General features: G+C 46.2%; 1 protein-coding gene and 1 long non-coding RNA gene across 5 annotated transcripts; one reads left to right on the top strand and one right to left on the bottom strand.

Annotated features, from left to right (window-relative positions):
- Window positions 1-231: 231 nt before the first annotated feature.
- TOPORS (TOP1 binding arginine/serine rich protein, E3 ubiquitin ligase) lies at window positions 232-5,395 on the bottom strand. The gene is made up of 2 exons (XM_063320467.1): window positions 5,110-5,395; window positions 232-3,773 (listed from the first exon to the last, which is right to left on the bottom strand). The coding sequence occupies exons 1-2, from the start codon at window positions 5,386-5,388 to the stop codon at window positions 771-773; spliced, it is 3,282 nt and encodes a 1,093-aa protein (XP_063176537.1). The 5' UTR covers window positions 5,389-5,395; the 3' UTR covers window positions 232-770.
- Window positions 5,357-9,239, top strand: LOC134508630 (uncharacterized). Of its 4 annotated transcripts, none has more exons than XR_010069111.1 (4): window positions 5,357-5,483; window positions 5,882-6,333; window positions 8,141-8,226; window positions 8,890-9,239. It is a non-coding gene; the product is annotated as an uncharacterized LOC134508630 (long non-coding RNA). The 4 variants fall into 4 exon arrangements; XR_010069110.1 differs by lacking the exon at window positions 8,141-8,226 and adding an exon at window positions 8,024-8,140; XR_010069109.1 differs by having other exon boundaries at window positions 8,024-8,226.
- The last annotated feature ends 10,000 nt before the right edge of the window (window positions 9,240-19,239 follow it).

The following is a 19,239-nucleotide window of genomic DNA, read 5'->3' as shown; positions in this document are numbered from 1 at the left end:
ACATTAGAAGAGGTAGCACAGACAGCCCATTCAGCTTTGGGAATATTCAAAACTGAATAAACCCTCAGCAATCTGATCAAAGCTCTTCCTGCTTTCAGTAAAGGCAGGGACCTGACGACGTCCAGAGGTCCCTTCCAATCTGGAATACTCCTGACAGCACGAACATCAAGTGGTCTGTACTGGTAAGACATCCAAACCCAAAAGATAAATGCTCTGTTTGCTCAGTACATGGTCCACACGTTTAAATTAATTTTACAAAAAACAGTCTTATTGCTTTATTCAGATTTTGACATAGCTTAATTTTATGTTACTGGAAGTCCCATTGAAGATCTATATAGAAGTCGCTGACTACTTTTGAGCAGAGATCAGCTTAAACCACACAGATCAAAGCAATGGTAGAATTCAGACTAAACAATTTCTTATGAACTAAGCAATTCTTCCTTTGTCTAAGAAGAGCAATCCCCATAAAATGCATTTTCTGGCTTTTGGTTTGGCTCATTTTTGTTTGCAATATTCTATAGATATATTTTACATACTACAAGAATACAGGATGGTTTTATGAAATTACAACTTCCAGTCTTCTGAGAAACTTTAAAGTTACGTACTAGCAATATTCTATTTTTGACTTAAAAGTGCATACACATTCAAAGGTTTTACACATTTCCCAGACATTTTTTAACATACACAAATTACAACAGGTGGCTTTGTTCTCAAAGGGAAAAATGTAGTTACAAATTCACAATTTTAAGAAGTGTTCTGTGTAAAATGTGCTACATTTTTTCTTCTGGGAAATCAAACCAAGAGGATCTGTTGACAAGTCTCTTTGGCAGTGTTAGTATCAGTGGTCGTCTCTCTGGACACTCTAGGAAGGAAATCCTGGGGGAAGGCAGTTGACTGGAAGGCGCTGCTGGTGCTTCCTGAATGTGGCTGGTTACAGTTCCTGTGTGAGGGGTGTTACTGCTGGTATCTGCTGTGGTAGGACTCTGATCAGCTGCTGTTTCTTGAAGTTTGTCATCAGCATTTCTAATGTCACCATCTAAGTGTCCGCTTTTGGTAGGAGTACTGTACTTTTTGTCTGCTCTTCCAGTTTCCTCACCAACTCTATAAACATCTTCACATCCTGTCCTTCCCAGAGAAGACGACGGAGACTCATTTTCCCTCTCATTTATCTGAGTTGTGCCTGTCCAATTAATACTGCTGTCACATTCGGTATTTTCTGGCTCCTTGCTACTGTCACTATCAATTGTAATCACTACTGGAGAAGAATGTGATGAGTTACTCACGTGGTGTTTCCGGTGTTTCTTCTTATGCTTTTTCTTTTTCTTTTTAAGATGCCTTGTTGTATCTGTTGCTTTTCCTTCATAGACTATCTCCACACTTGGACTCCTCATCTTTTTCTTCTTTTTCTTACGCTTTGTCTCGCTGCTTGCTCGATTGTCTGAAAGGCTGTCTTCATTTTTGTAGCAGTCACCAAATTTTGAGGAAGTTTTCTTGGGGTCATTTTCTCTTTCTAGACTTGTGCTTTCCATGAATGCATTCTCCAAGTGGCGAGTTTTGTATTTCCTTTTTCCGCCAGGCTTTTCACTTTTCATTCTGTCAGTTCCTCCAGAAGGTGTCCTTGACCTGTCACTTGATCGACTCCTTGACCTGCATCTTTCATAACAGTAATAGTGTCTCTCACGGCCTCCCCGCTGGCTATGTGGATCTGTCCTTTCAATAAATGATCGTATCCTGTATTCTGGACTAGCAGATTGCCTTGAGTAGAAAGGATTAGACTGAGTCCTCCTCCTGCTGGAGGACTCATAGCCATCTCCAAATGTCTTTCGACTACAGAAAGCATAACCCCACTGGTATCTACTTTGATAATTGTCTCTTACATAGTAACGATCACCGTCTCTACTTCTTGATCTCCTTTTGCTGTGGCCTTTGCTACGCGATCGTGATCTGCTTACTTCTCTAGATGGAGTGCTCTCACGACTTAGAGAGCCTCTCTGGCTTTTTAGAGAGACTTTGGAGTCATGAGCCCTCGACTTCTTGCTTCTTTTGCTCTTATGTTTGCTACTATCTCTGCTTCTCGATCGTTTCCTTTTAGATTGGCTTTTGCTACGATGCTCCTTCCTAGACCGATGGCCATGACTGCCTCGACTGCTCCGTGAACAGGACTGTGGGCTCCTGGACTTTCCCTTTCTAGGCAATCTGTGATTCCAAGGGGAGCATATTGTATCACTCCCTGGGGAGGGGCTCCAGCTCAAGTGCCGTGGAGACAGATCTTTTACCTTGCATTTGTTCTTCTCGTCATCTTTTGACTCTGTCTTCTCAACTGCGGGAGACAAGCAGCTTCTACAGCTACCTACATCCTCCTTGTATGTGGGGGAATGTGGCGAGAAACTTCTGCTTGATTCACTGTCACTCCAGCTGCGACACTGGATTGGCTGCTGTTTCTTCACATCTTCCTTTTTCTCTTCCCTGATGGACTCCTCAGAGTCCGAGGACAGCTCAACAACTTCTGGCGTCCTCTCAGCTAACGGCTTAACATACCCAACAATAACACAATTGTCCGAGGAAGAGTCACTGTCGTTTGAGTCACCATTAGCCTGTAACTGAGTCTGCAGTTTAGTTCTTTTACTCTTTGTAGCAGAGTCCTCATCAGAACTTTCTGACATCTCCAGAGGAGAAGCTATGGTTGCACGAACCTCTTCTGAAATGGAATAGGAAGGCCCTGGAGTTTCATCATCCCAGGGGGCCTGATCAAGACCAGTCACAGACGAAGTGTTATCTGGCCCTTTAGAATATGCCACATCTGGAGATATTGTAATAATTGACGAGTCTGACTGACTTCCTTCATCATATGATGGCGCAGGACAGTCATAATTGGCATGTTGATCATATGCTTCTAAGTTAAAAGGACAACGGGCAAAACTGATGAATTCATGTAAGAAGTGTTCAGTCCGATTCAGCAAAAATGGCTTTAAATCATCAGCAAAGGCCTGACTTTCCAGATCATACCTAGTCACATTACTCATGATAATGTGCTGTACAATATTAACCAAAGATCCATGGGCACCAAACAGGACTGTAAGTTCTCGCTTCAACCAAGGAACCAACCTGTGAAGGCAAGCAGGGTTGCGGCGGAAAAACTCAGCTGAAATGTCTCGATAGCGGCCACCATCCTGAATACTACGAATACGCACACCAGTACGGTACAGAGCTCTGCGGAAGTTGATCATGTCCTCCTCCTGAATCTGGCGCAGAGATCTGCCCTCTGCGCTAGCCTGCCTCCTTGAGGCCAGCCTCCTTAACATCTGCTGAATCTCTCCATCTTGCTGCCGCACTGGTTCGCTCGACAACCCTTCAAACAATATCCCATTATCTGGGGGGGACAGCGTCCTTCGGGAAGGGTAACTGCTAGAGCGGCGTTCCCCTGTTAATGTGGTACGGTAACGAAATCTCCGGCCATCAGGGCTGGAAAAAGAGCTATTTTCTAAAGGGCTGAGTATGTACTCCTTAAAGTCATCTTCAGCACGAATCGTATGGAAAATGGAAAAAAAGGGTTGCTTGCAGAGAGGGCATTCTGCTTTGTTTTTTGACCACTCCTGGACACAGCGGAAACAGAATCTATGCAAGCAGCGATCTAGATATGCAACATTGTCAAATCTATCCAAGCAGATGGGGCATTTAGAGTCAGGAGATGCATCTGTTGGCAGCTTGCTGGTGCCGGCTTTCGGCGAAAAGTTGCTATCTTCTGAAAACTCCTTATCTGCTGGAGTCATGTTCTACAAAAGAAAGAGACAGAAGATCATTGCTGTCTCAGAGAGACAAAAATATTAAAGCCTAGACACAGAAACGCATAACAGACACCTTTAAGGCTGCAAGCCCCAGCATTAGCACAAAGAGGCAGCAGGACCTAGCTACTTTGCTTGGCCTCTCCTCACAGTGAGATCTGGTTCTTCAGCGCTGCACCTTTTAAACAGAGCTTCAATCTTGCTTGAATCTGGCCTATATGAAGGTAACAGACAGGACTCTGCCTTCTTCCCCACTCATAAATAACTGCTTTGATATGGTCGGTAAGTTTATGATTAACATGATATCCTCTGAAACATACTTCCAAAAGAGACCAGTGTTTACACATGAAAAATATGAGAACAGTTAGTTCCGTCCTCTAACAAATAAAGTCAAACCAAGTAATTGCACTCAAACTAAACCGCCCGTTCCCAAGTTCTTCTGGGCCTGTCCTGTCCTGCACCCTCTGCTCATGTTTTGCTGGGCACTCACACTGGAACATATATGGCTTGTTAGACTAGACAACCTCCAGGCATGTGTTCCAGCCTAAATTAATCTTTGTTTTTATGACTGAAGCAGAAAGAGCCAGGTGCCATTCCTACACCCACCCTCAGGTACACGCTGCCTTTTTATCTAGTCAGGCCATTGTCCTGGTTTGAGGTAAAGCAGAACCAATTTTCTTTCCGGTAGTTTTACTTTTCAGCTAAGCCTCTTCTAACCAACTGCAATCTCTGAAATTAACGGCGTGTTTTTCAGGCAGTATCTGCTTCTGGCAGGTAAGGCCTGATGTTTATAGGGACCGCCAAGGACGGTATGCAGACAGGCTCCTGCTTACGCTTACTGCTATGAGCACCAAAGTCAACAAACTTTGTGATTTGCCCCGTTGGAGCGATAGGGAGCAGAAGAGCGCAGAGGGGCTGCGCCTCCGGGGAGGAGCGGACAAACACAACTAGCAACAAACACATCTATTCTAAAGTTAATTTAGGTACCGGCATTACCCTAATGCGTTACAACTCAGTGGAAATAAGTTACCGGGGCACCTCAAAACTCACTCGCCCACCTTCTGCGGCTCGCAGCCGCCCGCGCGACCCGCCCGCGGGGGCACCCGCGCCGGGGGAACGCGCGCGGACGCAGTGTGCGCCACAAAGGCACGCACCGGGCGTCAGAAACGCACGCAGGCACGCCCGAAGGAAGGAGGGGGGAGGGGGGAAAGGGGTTCACGGCCCCCCCATCCCCACGGTGCGACATCACCGCCCGCTCGCCCGCTGCGGGACGCCTCTCCCCCCCGGCCCCCGATCCCGCGCCCCGTCAGCCGCCGCCCGCACTCACCGCCGCCGAGCCCTCGCTCCCCCTGCGGGCCGGGGCCGCGGCCGCCTTTAGCCGGTGTCGCGTCCGGCAGCGCCCGGAGCCGGCAGCCTCCCGTCGCTCCTCCCCCGGCGGGCGGCGGCGGGCGCCATCCGCCAGGCGCCGTGCGGCCTCGGCCATCGGCGGCGGCGTTGCCACAGGAACAGTTCCCCCCCGCCACCGGCCGGGCAGCGCCAACCCGGCCCGCCGCCTGCCGGGAGCTGGCGCATTTCTCTGACGCCACTTCCGCTCTGGGGACGACATCTTCCCGGCAGGCGGAGCGCAGGGCGGGGAAAGGGGAGGGCTGGGTCGGCATGGCTGCGCCGGGGAGGAGGGACCCGCGTCCGCTCTGCTGTCTGGTGCTGGGCCTGGGGGTGCTGGGCCTGGGGGTGCTGGGCCTGGGGGTGCTGGGCCTGGGGGTGCTGGGCCTGGGGGTGCTGGGCCTGGGGGTGCTGGGCCTGGGGGTGCTGGGCCTGGCGCGGACGGGGGGTGGGGGGGTGCGGGTGCTGGGAGTGCTGGGCTTCGAGAATTCGCGGCAAGGGGGAACCAGGCCTGGTGATGGTGGTGGTAGTGGGCTGCGGGAATCCGCGGGGTGGGGGGCCGGGGGGGGTGTGTGGGAGGTGGAACTAGGCCCGTAGGCCTGAAGGCCGGGTTTACTGGTCGGGGGAATTTGCCTCTTGGTGGAGGCAGCGGACACCGGGACCTGAAAGTTAACTGGGCCTCCTGCCGCCAACGCGCAGTGCGCTTTCCCCCGCAGGTGCTGGCTGCTGTCGTGCTGCTTTGCTGGGGCTTCGTCCTCTATGGGGCACGGGTGGCTGCCCTGCGGCAGCTGGAGAGCAGCCTCCTGGCCCAGGGGCTGCCCTAGGCAATGGCAGAGCGCGTGGACACCACTGGCAGCTCAGCGTTGTTTCTGACGGTACAGAGGGATCCATCGGAAGACTGGAGGAGTCCTGTGGCCAGTTTGGCAAACAAAGCATAAATAGCTCTTAGGAAAGAGAAAGTAAATAAAGCGTAAACAGTTATTAGGAAAGAGAACAAGGTCTCTCCTTACTGATTTCTAGTAGCACATATCTGCGAGGGACACACGTACCCATATGCGGAAGGAAAGGACACGGACAGCTCTACGCGCTGCCACAGCACCTGCATGTAGTACCACCAGAACTCGCATACAACATGAGCAGAGCCAGCCGTGTTCTTTCTCTGCACCCGGTAAGGTTTGAAGTTTGCTAGTGAAAGCACACATGGGTGCACAGGGACTCGATGATCTTAAAGGTCCCTTCCAACCTGGACAATTCTATGATTCTATCTTGAGTTCCAGCACAGCCCTTCTGTCCATCTGATAATGCTGCTGGTACCCTGAGCCCTCTTACTCACCCCTGCACACCAGCTGGTCCACTTTTCTGCTCAGGGGCAGACACATACGTGCTGACACACTTGCCCAACAGACGCTCCACACCCACAGATCTCCCCAAATACCAGCACGGGCCTATGCCCAATACCCTGTCTGGACCCAGGGCCTACTATGTGCCGGTAGCCCAGCTTGAGGTTTAAGGAGCTACCTCCCTGCCCCCAGCAGTTTTCCCTGGTGTTTGGGGGTGATGCAACCACTTTGGCTGCACCAGGCATGTGGGCTGTGACCCGCAGTCCTGCTTCACGTGCTGGTGCGGAGACGCTTGATTTACGCAGCGGCAGCCACATCACCGGCAGTGCCCAAGCTGGTGACAGTGGGACCTACAGTCCCTGGGTGGGGACAGCCACCCTCCCCAGCCCTCTCTGGCTTGCCCTGGTGCCAGGGATGATGCCCTCATGGGCACAGCAGCAACAGCTCCTTTGGGGATGGAGGACAGCAGGCGGCTCACGTTATTCGATTCCTATTTTTTTTTAGCATTTCCCATGTTAGCTGCATCACCCCGCAAATAAATGACAATTGTCATAGACCCTGGCAGTGCCCCTACAAAGGTTTCTGCGCTGACAGAGAGGCTTTCTGCCTCTCCACTGACTTTGATTCAAAGTTCAGTGGCCAAATTGTCCTTCGCTGCCTGTGCAACAAGGGCTCAGCTTCGGTGTGCTGTTGTCCTCACTGTGGTGGTCGAACAGTCACCAGACGCAGTTATCTTCTTCCCCTGGCCAGCTGGGCACCTCCAGCAGCACATCGACAGGAGCAGGAGTGACCAGCGTGGGGCTGTCCAGGCGTGTCAGAAACACTCTGACCACCAGCCTGCCCCAGGCCGTGGCCTCTTACTGTTGGCTTCGCTGCCTTCATTCCAGGTGGGCAGGCATCGGTCACTGCAGGGTTTCAGGTTGCTCTGCTCTGCTGCAAACCTTCTTAGTGCCATTTTGCAGCCACCGAGATGAGAACTCACCCATTTTGGCTCTGTTCCTTCTGGGTAGCTAGTGTTCCTCATCAGGCAGAGACGGTTTACCTGCCAGCTGCCACGAGGTGGCAAAATGCTCTCCAGCATGGCTCCCACGCCTGCTTGCCAGCACGGCAGGCTGGAGCCGTGCAGGGCTGCAGGGAAGCAGCAGCACCGGCTGAATTTCTCTCCCCTGGGGTAGGAACCTCACGTCCTCAGTGGGCTCAGGGGTGCCCTCTCCGAACAGCCTCCAGAGGACCAAGACCTACCCGTTGTCTCTGGTCCCTGGAAGACCAAGGCAGAGCCTATGACTGTTCACTTCACGATGAAACACCCAAAAATGTTCCTGCTGATTACAAGGACCTTGCACAGCAACAGCAAGGAGGCAGAAAGCGAAATTGCTCATTTTACGCGATGGTCCTTAGCTAACTGAGAAAAACAGTGTGATGTTTCTGCAGATATGAAGAGAACTGAAAGTCTCAAGTGCTTTTTTTTCTCTGCCCTGCCCTGCCTATTCTCCCTCTTCTCCTGTGCTGTGATCACAGCACCACGCCAGAGTCAGTGTCAAGGGTCTAAGGAACAACCTCAGCTCCACATCCTGACATTTGCCTGAAACCATGCCAGGATGGTGGCAGCAGCAAGGAGCAACTTGTTTCTTCCAGGTAACATGGTAGTGGGATCAAAAGCCCCCACAGAGGTTGGGAAATAATCTCCTTCAAGTCTAGTGGGAGGACTGTCCTGCTTTGAGGTAAACAAAACCCACTTTCTGTGTAGTAATTTTACTTCTTAGCTAGGCCTCTTCTAACTGTCTGAAATTAACAGCATATCGTGCAGACAGCTTGCAGCTTATGCCTCTGCAGCTCACCCTTCTGCTTGCCTCTGCTACTTGCTCAATAATGGTAGCTCTTTCAGGAAAGCAATTAAAATCATGTGCTTCCCAAAGATTTGAAACTGCCACCTCAGCAAGAAAAGCCTCTGTGTTGTGCCACCAAAATCATTATAAAACGTGCTCTGGAGAGCTCCAGCTAACCAGAGAAATCCCAGAGAATTGAATTTTAGATTCAGATCAGTTTCCCACATTGAGGTAAATCTTCACTCTGATTCTTCTGCCCCGAAGTTACACATTGCCTTGAAGCCAAGGCGAAAAGGATCATTGACCAGGATCAAGCTCCTGAGACATCGACTGAAAATAATTTAAGAAGATCACTAGTAGATATCTAGTATTTAGAAATAAGAGAATATAAACTCAACATATCAACATAGCAGTGTTAAAAATTTACTTTCTATGCAGTTTTGATGCCAGTTGTCTCATGTCTCTGTACACTGAGCTACCTGTCTCTGAAGAAGCTGTCTCTGAAGCTGATCATTTATGTTCTATGCTCTACCTCCTCTTTTCTTTCAAACTGTTCAGCTCGTGCTCACGTGCTTGCTCACAGAAGTCAAGAAGCACATGCAAACCCTCTCAGCTTGCTTCTGGGAGGTCACAAGAAGGCCCTGGACCCAGTGCTCAGCATCCATCACCCCCTCCTCGCCCACGAAGAGGCAGTGCAGAGCAGAGACCGTGTGTTTCCTGTCACTTTCAAAATGGTACAGCAAATAACTATTCCAATGAGATCACCAGAGATGGCTATTTTGCCAGCGCTGTCATCCCTAAAGAAATATATTCATAATGCTGATGAAATCCCCCTCAGATCTTTTTTTTTTCTCTTTTCTTTTTAATCCTTTTTAATAAAGCATAGCTTATTTATCAGAGCAAGGCTGGTTTATTAGTCTTGAAGTGGTTGGTTTGTTTGTTTGTTTGTTTAGGTTTCAGGGGGTTGTTTGGAAAAAGTGTGATCAGCATGCTTTTCATTAGCATAGCTAAGAGGACTTTTGTTTAATGAAATGATTAATTGATTCAGCCAGGTATGCAGCCACAGTAACAGCTGCTTGAACAGATACAAAAGATTCTCCTTCAAATACGACCTTGCCTCATTAACATGAGGCAGTACCCATGGATACATGTTAATTATAAGGTTGATAAGAATATGTAGTGATAGCTAATGTTGTTGCTGAGTTATTTAATGAAGGCTATAGAAAATGGTCAAAAATGGAAACAAAATCATTAGCCAGGGAACTGTGGGCTGAATTCGGCTTTAAATCACTTCAACATACTGATGATAATCAATTTCTCCCAAATTACACCAGCAAGGAAGCTGGAACATAATTGCTTCATTCCTGCATTACATGCTGTTTGAAAATGGAAGAATTACGCAAGTTCAAACTAGAGTTTAATAGAGCCCTCTGCCTGCTTAATTATATGCTTTCATTATCGTCTCTATTATTTAGGTAATGACACCTGTAACCTAAGAGCTCTATAAATATAGATTTTGGTATATACATGCAAGTTCATGGTAAATGGAAACCTAACAATCTTTTAAAATCCCAATAGTGACCAGGCATAAAATGCATATAAACCTAAAGACAGTAGTTCAGACTACAAGCAGGTATCAGCTCACCCCAGACCAAGAAGCAGGTGAAGGAGGAAAAAAGACGTATGCCTGGTATGAGACACAGAAGCGTAAGGTTAAGAGAGTGACACAAGAAAGCAGAAGACAACACTGAGCCCAAAGGAGGGTGACATGTCAGAGGACCCTGTCCAAGAACGTTAGCAGTGCTTCGTGATTAGAAACACTGAACAGACCTTGGACCGGTTTCACTAGGTTGTGGTGCTGCCAAAAATCCCATAGGAGTTTGGACAGACAGGCTTCGGTTCCCTATCTGCAAACACAGCCTGGGAGTTTTCTTGCTGCATTGCCACTTCAGGTCTCCTCTACTGTTTGCTGCAGCCAGCCTGACATCACTCATCCCATGCTGCGACCACTTTAGACGTTTCTGTGGAAAGGAACACATGTATCTGAACAGAATTCAACGCTACAGGACCTTGACTCACCGTAGGAGGCTTGACAAAGCTGTGTAATACACGAACACGAGCAACTAAAGCAAAGCAAAAGCATACAAAACCTTTGCAGAAGCTAGACGGCAGTGTTGGCACATGTTCCAAGGCACAGGCAAGCTACTGCTCCTATTTTGCACAGTGGGCTCTAATTGTGGATCCTCCATTTACAGAAATCAGTTTTGGACCTCCTTTTTTGTCATCTGAAGGAAAAAATGGTTTAGCATCTCTGAAACTTCAGCCTTAGGACCAACAACCACAAAAGAGTTCAACAGCCAAATGATTCAAGCAGCGTTTCCAAACAGAAATAACACATCCTTTTCTTCAATAGTAAAAAGGTGTTGGTGTCGTGTCCCCCCTCCCCCGCCCCCAGCCGGCAAATTCACGTTTCTGCATGTCAGTAGATCATCTGATTTAACAGTGACACACCACCAAATTAGCCTGTCACTAAAAGGAAAGTGCAGTTTCTGAAATGGCTCTTTACATTCAAACGAGATAAAAAGAGAGGCGGAGGGCTTTGCCACAGATACTGGAAGAGACGAATGGTTAAAAAGATAAAGACCTTCAAAAACCGTATGTTGCCCCAAGCAGCCTTTAATGAATTTTGTTGTGGTTCAGTGAGTCTGGTTTGCTTTTAATGGTTCATTTGGCAAGTTGTTGCTGCAGCGATTTCTAGTAATAATGTCACAATAATCTTTTAACTGGGTACAGCTTTGTGACTATACAGTATTGCTCTGAAAGGGATTTCTGGGCATGGTAAGATGGGAAAACATATGTAGCAAGTTCCTTTATTTCCTTCCGCTGTGGCACACATCACACTGAAGAAGACGAGGACTGCAGTCACTCTGAGGAAAAGCAGAAGGAATTCTCTTCCACTCAGATGAGGATTATTTTGAAATGATAACAGCAGCTGAGAGCACAACACTGCCAGCAGAGAGGGACAGTGTTTACTTCCTTCACACTTTAGGTGTTACTGATTACAGTCAGTACAACAATGTATTCCTACCCAACATACTAATTTTCTGGTAGAGTTATTTTCCTAGTCCTTTATTCCAAATGATATTTTGACTCTATCCTTGTGCTGATTCAAGTGGCAAAGTAATCCAAATTACTAAAATAATAAAGTGATGAACTGTAATTAAGACTAATTATATATTATTTTTCATCAGGAACCAAAAGCTCAGTGCCAGCAATAGAGCCCAAAACAAAAAAAGGTTTAAACCCAAACTATGGAAATAATTTGCTAGCTATGCAGCTTGACAATCATACCTTATATTTTTCCATGAGCTGCAGTCATCCTGCTGTCACTCCACATTTCAACAGAGGCTCTCAAGCACAGGATAACACACTCTGTGTTCTCTATTGTCATTTTCCAGATGTAACTGTGGGTGGACAATACATTTCACAGCAGGTAGGAATGTCTAATGCAAGAAGGAGAAATTTGTAGCGCAGAAAAAGAGTAAGGAATTGAAAAGGAGATTTCCCCTCGGAGATTCAATCCCAGATCCATACAAATAACTCGCCATGTCTGGGGGCAAATAAACCTATCAAAGTCAATGAAAGCATGCAATTTAAAAAATAATGCTCCCTGTAAACATCTGCAATAGGCTTCAGATCAGTGTCAGACATGAAGCTTGCTACGACCTTGATAGTTGTTCCCAGCGATTTCAAGGGGATGGTACACACACAAAATTGATTCTATGATTCTCTGAATCTATAAAAGGGCATGCTATGATTCTATGATTCTATGATATGATTCTATGCTGAACTTCCGGAATTGGGACGTAAAGCCAATTAATTCAGTCTAGCTACAAACAAGCTCCATACTAAAACCCTTGCAGGGCTGCTACTTATTAATCAATATTTGTGTATCGCTTCATGGTACCTTCTAATCGGGTATCTTAAGTTCACATACCATACCCTGCTTGCAGGATCGGACCATAGGGATGAGATCTGCCCCAGGGCTGCATCCCTCCAAGAGGGGCTAATACTCCAACGCACAGAACCGCACGTAGCAGTGGGCCCCGAGGTCCTGACGGTGCGCAGAGTCCAGACAGGCTCTGCCTGCAGCAAACCCACTTCAAACTGCGTTTTTACAGTATTTGTATTCCAAAGGCTTGTGGCCACAGATTGTGTGGTGAAATTTGCAGGTGAATGCATTTGTCCATTATCATCCCACCACCGATTAAAAGAAGAAAGTCCCTGACTTCAAGTCAACAACCCCTGCCTTGGTAATGCTGAGCTCGCTTCTCCATAGAGAAGCTGTTTGGGTATTTAACCTTGAAATAAACTAAACAAAGCAATGTTAACATTTCAGTCCTCGTTTCCATTTCTATGCTGATAGATTAGCTATTAGGGGTTACCTACCAATTCAAATTAAACTATTATGCTTTGCTTCTGACATGCAGCATCCAGCCACAGCCTCCAGATTTTATTAACTGCAACCAGGAAGGTTTTGCGTCAGTAAAGATGTGAGGGATTTCGTCTAGTGAGAAAGGTGTCAGCTTAATAATAAACCCCTCCTCAAATAATTGCAGTTCATTAAGCCTTGATGCAGAGCATGGCACAGGTAATGACTTCAAGGAGGTCTGTCAGTGCTGTTGTGTTGGGGGCACGTGCAATCGTAACACTGAAATAGCCAAATTTTTGTGGGAGCATAAAAGACAGCATGCATCCCACGGAGCTTACAGTCTTACGTAGAACTGCTGCAAAAAGAACAAGTGAAGGAAAATACAGTCGTGCCTGTTTCACCGAGTAGGAGCTGAGGAAAGAAGAGCTGGTAAGAAAGCTGGCTGCGCTCACCAGCAAGCTGAGAGCTAGCACCCAACCATGGTCCTCCTGAAGGCCCCATGCCAGAGCATCTTTCCAGGCCAGACAGGGTTTTAACAAGCCTTTAAAAAAAACAGCTAACATACTTTTTACTAAAGCTTTCTGAAATTCTGCTAAAACAGTTTGGGCCACAGCTGTGATGGGAATGGTGTGCTACAAATGGATGACAGTGGAGGAATGTAGAGATCAACAGAAAAAAAACAACCCTGTACTGTCACAGTGGACTGCCCCAGAATTAAAGGTGGCGAGTGTGATGTTTAAGAACCTGAGGCTACCACTGCAATAAGCTGCAAAAGCAAAGAAATAAATTCGTTCCCTTGAAATCTGCAGTCATCTGCCTCTTTCTGCAGAAGAGCTCTCTGCATTACATGTGTCCAGCAGACAAATTCTCATGATTATTCCATCCCGCCCTCACAGGACTGGGCTCAACAGAAGTGGAGCAGGATCAGCTTATCATGGCTTATCACGGCTTATCAGGGAGGTTTTGCTCCTGAACCAGCAGTCTGCAGCAGGAGACTTGTCCTGCTGTCCCAAGCTGTCCAATGTCTAATCATTTACACAAACCCATTCAGCATTTTTTCCTTTTCCTCAAGAACTTCTGCAACTTTTTTTCACAACTGCCAGCTCACACGCACTTCACGGAGAAAGCAGCCCATTTCATCTTTTGCAAATACTTGTTCTTCATTCACAGAATCACAGAATGGTAGGGTTGGAAGGGACCTCTGGAGATCATCTAGCCCAACCCCCTGCCAGAGCAGGGTCACCCAGAGCAGGTTACACAGGAACGCGTCCAGGTGGGTTTTGAATGTCTCCAGAGTTGGAGACTCCACCACCTCTCTGGGCAGCCTGTGCCAGGGCTCTGCCACCCTCAAAGGAAAGAAGTTCCTCCTCATGTTTAGGTGGAACTTCCTACGCTCAAGTTTGTGCCCGTTACCCCTTGTCCTGTCCCCAGGCACCACTGAAAAGAGCCTGGCCCCATCCTCGTGACACCTACCCATTCCTTTTAAGTAGTCTGTGAATCCCAGGTGGTTATTACAGCCCCTGACATTTCTGTCAGTCCCTGGTCTCTCCAGGTGCTCTCTCTGCCCTCAGTGAGTCTTTTCCTCTGACATTTTCCATGTCTTTCATTCTCAGCCTGGAGTACGCTGGAGAGCAAGACGGACAGAGGGACAGTCCTGGTCTGAGAGGCAGGACAGGAAGGGAGACGACTCCGCCCAGCAGGCAATGGCAAACTGCCTTCCTCAGGGAGAAGGAGGCAGGCGGAGAGGGGTATTTGTCCATCCGCTGTAGGCTGCCCAGCACAAGTGACTGCGCGGGGACGTCAGCCCGTCAGCCACTCACAGATGATTGATTTGCAGCTTTCCTCGCAGAGATTGTTTCTTTCTGAATGGTCCATTAATTCTTCCTTCCAGAAAAAAAAGAAAAAAAAAAAAAAGAAAAAAAAATACTACACAGGGAACTTTGTTCCTGGATAAAAAGAAAGGTTTTACAACAACAGTTAGCACAAGAGTTGAGAATTTAGAAACAAGTATTTCTTTCCTTTTCCTGATACATATATATTAGCACAAAGTCTGTGTACAAATATGTAATTTAATATGCTTTATAAAGTGGTTGTATCTCTTCATTTGAATTAATAATAAACATATTTTTCAACTTTCTCAAAATAGCAAAAGCTCAAAAACCCACAATTTCTTAACACAGATTTCAGTAGACATTGGTATGAGCTCCTGCTTGCATTTTCTGTGTGAGATTCACCCAGTCAGTCTGTGAATAAGTATATTGATTGCTTTGTTGATTTTTCTTTAGATAAATTCAGATTAGGAAGTCTTCATCCAACAGGAAGAAAGATAAATAACTACAACTCAAAAATACTTCGCTTATGCTGCAATCTGTCATTGGCCAACATATCTCTCTCAGCCACATTAATGTTGATAATAAATACTAACTGGCTCCTTCTGGGAAAAGAGTACCCAATACTCATTTGAAGAATGCATACTTCCAGTTTGGGATGCAATTTTAGAAATAGCTTAGTAGGATTCTTCTATTACTGCTTAATAAGTATATGTTCTTTTATCGCTTCTTTTAAATTAAACATAGCTCACCTATGTTGTTTTTTGCTGTTGAAGTCAGATAATGAAACTGTAAGTGATGCTTTAGAAACCTGTGGCTGAATTTAGAAACCTTCAGTGCTGAATTAAATGAACAATGTCAAGTGCTAAATAAAAGTGAGTTACAAGTAGAGTTTTAGAAGAGAGCAAGCTATGCGTGCAGCCTGCTGATAATTTACGTTTTCACAATCACATTTTTCACTAAAAGAAAGGCTTCTTTCCCTGCCAGTGTTCTGTGCAAGGCCCAAATGAAGAAAGAGTAAGACTGACAGTACGCACATGAATGCAGAGAGCTGTCAGCATTAAGTCAAGCGTCTCCCCATCCCTGCCAGAGGACAAAGTGCACCAGCAGAGACTTCTGAAACCACTTCCCCCCGAGAAAATGAGGCCAGCTCCACCAGCTAAAGTTTGACTTCCTTTCTTGACATGATCAGCTCAGCAAACACGAAGTCACCTCTTTGAAAAGAATTAGGAAAAAACCCTGTTCCTCACTTAGCTGCATTTATATTAAGTTTAAGCACATCTTGCCACAAATTTTAATTTAAAAACTCAAATTGAAGTCAGGTTTTTGCTAAGTTCACAATATTCCTTTGAAAATAGTAAAGTAAAAGTTTTGAAGTGCAAGTAAGAAGGACAGCGGCCACAAACCCTTACTCTACAGTGTAGCAGTCATCGTATTTAGCCTCACTCTTAACAGAGGTGATGATGTCTTTTACTGCTATTAAAAGCCTTGAATGGAGCATCCAAGCAGCACACAGAACTAACACTGCCATTAAAAGGCACCAGATAGCACCTATTTTATACTCCATGTTTACATATCTTTAACTATTTAAAGACCTCATTCTTCTCTCACAGCCGCGTGGATAAGTTGAATTACTCTGGTATGAAACTGATTAGGCCAACACATGAGAACCGAGGGAGGCATCGTGGCTCCTAACATAAGCCATCTGAGTGTTAGCTATGTAGCTTAAATTCGTCAACTAGGTTTCCCATCACATCCCAGGCCATCTAATTTTTACGGGATGATCTGGTGTCTTGGTTTTCACCCATGGGCCACCCTCAGATGGCTTATGGCAAGCAAATCAATGAATTAATGCTTTCTTCTCTAATTTCTTAGGAGTGCCTTAAAAATGTGAATCAGGCATAAATCATCACTGTATTTATGCTGGCATGACAGTACAGACATCCAAGGGCAAGAGCTATAAGAGGATCTCGCTACACCAGAGCAATGCTAACTTTGAAATTTATCAGTGATTTCAGTTTAGGCAGTGGTGGGAAAACATGTGTTAACCACTCTCTGAGTTTGGGACACCATCTGTACTTTTTCTCCCTGAAACTGCCCAGCATTGCACGTACAGAAGCTGCAAGGCAAGAGAATTATATTGTGACAAGGAAAGGTCACGGACTTCTTGCACAGGCTCAGTGTGGAGGTTTTGTATCTTCTGGGACTAAGGCTTTTGTCAAAAAAGTGATCTAAATTAATGAATTTTTCAGAAAGAACATATGGCAGAGAGATGCCACTTGGATGGGGCAATCTCAAAGCCAGAAACAGAGAGTGAGGTTCTCCTGAGCATCTCGTCTGTTTGCTGCTCTTCATCTTTCCATGGCTTCCAAGATGTGTGAAACTAATCTATTTAACCTTAAACAATGGCCTTTATTAAACAGAATACGTGAAGAGGAAGAAGACAACATAGAATTTAACCTGTGCATGATGTGAGAGTACAGACATTTTTCCTGTTTGTGTTTAATGCCTTTTGTTTTTGAGAACATTTAATGTATGAGGTACAATCAGCAACCTAGCTCTCCAATTTGCTTCCTTGACTTGCTTCTGGTGCCTCACCCTAAGATTATGCATCAGTCAATGTGCTTCATATCCTCCTATTCACCTTGAAAAAAGGCAACTGGCAACAAAGCTGTCTAAATGCTGCAAAATTATCCAGTGAGCTTCATTGTTCAATCACTTCATAATGACAACAAAGGTAATCGAAGAATTAAGAAGGTAATTTTTAGCACTAACCAAGCCCAACATATTCCAACATGCTTAAAAACCTACACAGGCATATTTTATAAAATATGTTCCATTTCCTGAACAAAGTCTGAACTGACAGTGCAAAAGTAAACACTTTTACTTTTTTTTAGCCTTTCATCAGGGTCTGCTGATGCTGTAGTAGGACTGTAAGTTGCACAAAACGGCATGTCGTAGCTTCTTCGTCAGGAACCATACCTCTCTCTCCCAACACTGACTGCGGATACCCCGCTCCCCCTGCTGCGCACACGAGAGGTGCCAGGTTTGGCTTTTCCTGTGTGAGGACGGAGCTGGCACAAGAAGGAAATATCAGGAGTGCTTATCTGGGGTGAGCTGCATTTGCCACTAACCATTCGCAAGGGACAGCTGGCGTGTGAATTGTGTATCTCTAAATAAAACCTGTGAGGACACAGGAGTGAGGAGATGGGCAAACTCCATGTGAGGTGGGTTTTTCTGCTCTGTTTTTCAACCAGAGGAGGACAACACTTTAACAAGCTCTGATTTTGTTTGTCTCTGACGACTGGGCAGCATTCCCCAACATCCTCGTGAATTAGAGAAAGAATGAATAAGCAGCGGGTAGAACTACATCTCTGCCTGAGAAAAGATGCTTTCCAATGGCTTAGCTTGTGTTGCTGAGTGGATCTTCCAGGCTGCACCGTCTGCCGGATCGGGCCACCTGACTGCTAACAATGAGACCCAGTCATGCAGGGAAGAGGTTAATTCACATCAGTTATAACACCTATTGAAGCAACTCATTAAATCAGACAGGTTGTGCTATCCAGCACACCTGATGCGCTTAATCTAATGTCTCATTCTGGCCCTGGGGTTACCAGTGGGCAGCTGTGACTGTTAAGTGATTGAAAAGACATTTTCCCAGGGGAGTTTCTGTTTTCTGTAACTCAGGCATTGCTGATTAATTTCCCTGTGTTGCCTATTCAAATCTTTTCTTTCCAATCTTCTTATCTCCTAGAGGGTCTATGCAGCTTTTTAGCAACTTCAAATCAAGGTATGAAATCAGCAATATTCTGATTACAAGCAAGCTCTGAAGGCAACACACGTGGGCTTATAATGGCACCACATTAGCACTGTATCAATCTGCAAATCTGGTAGTGCTGCTGCACATGCCAGAGCTGATGCATCTAAGAGGTCAAATTTTGTTTCCTTATTCTTGCAAAGCCTTGAAGTGCATTACACTTGGAAGATGTAAGGAGTTTCAGGAATGACAAAGGAATTGCATGCATTTTTGCAGAAACTACAGACTTTGACTTTAAACATGAGTTTTTTCAAAGAACGCTGAGCCACCAGCTCGCACCTCTCAGCTAACAGAAACCACCCAGCAGCCACCACACTTTAAGATTACCATTTGGCCAGTCGGGTCATCCCTGCTGAGAGGCACCTTGGAAGGTGGGTCACATCCTGCCCTGCGAAGGACGGGGTGAGTTCGCTCGCCGAGATAAGGAGGTTTTCCAGGCAGAGAGCACCACGGCTGCGTCTGCCACCTCTGTTCCTGGCACAGGGCCGAGGGTGCCCACAGGGTCCCAACCTGCAGGAGAAATGAGAGGGGGTTGGTTTTGGGTTTTTTATTTTTTTGCTTTCCTTTGGTTTCCCTTCAGCCTCGAGGACTGGACTTGAGCCACCATCTCATTTTGATGTGAGCTGCAGGCAGCTGTCAGATGGCAACATTGCTCACTAATATGTGAATGGGATTTGAATCAGCAACTTGGAAAGTAAAGGTTTAGCTTCCGTAACCGCTCCTTTAAGCCACCCAGCCCCTAGAATCTAGTGAGCTATTTTACCTTTAAAAATAATGATGTTCTAGGGGGGGAAAGGATAAAATTAAATGGATTTAAAAATAGAGTATTT

This window comes from Chroicocephalus ridibundus, chromosome Z (assembly GCF_963924245.1).
Source record: "Chroicocephalus ridibundus chromosome Z, bChrRid1.1, whole genome shotgun sequence".
NCBI lineage: Eukaryota > Metazoa > Chordata > Aves > Charadriiformes > Laridae > Chroicocephalus > Chroicocephalus ridibundus.
The sequence above is the reverse complement of the archived record's forward strand: the minus strand, read 5'-3'. Positions and strand labels throughout refer to the sequence as shown.

Bases quoted from the DNA above. Each gene is read 5' to 3' on its own strand.
- TOPORS (XM_063320467.1), bottom strand. From the start codon at position 5,388: ATGTCGTCCCCAGAGCGGAAGTGGCGTCAGAGAAATGCGCCAGCTCCC. The intron at 3,774-5,109 runs GTGAGTGCGGGC...TTTCTTTTGTAG, and splicing joins GGAGCGAGGGCTCGGCGGCG to AACATGACTCCAGCAGATAA.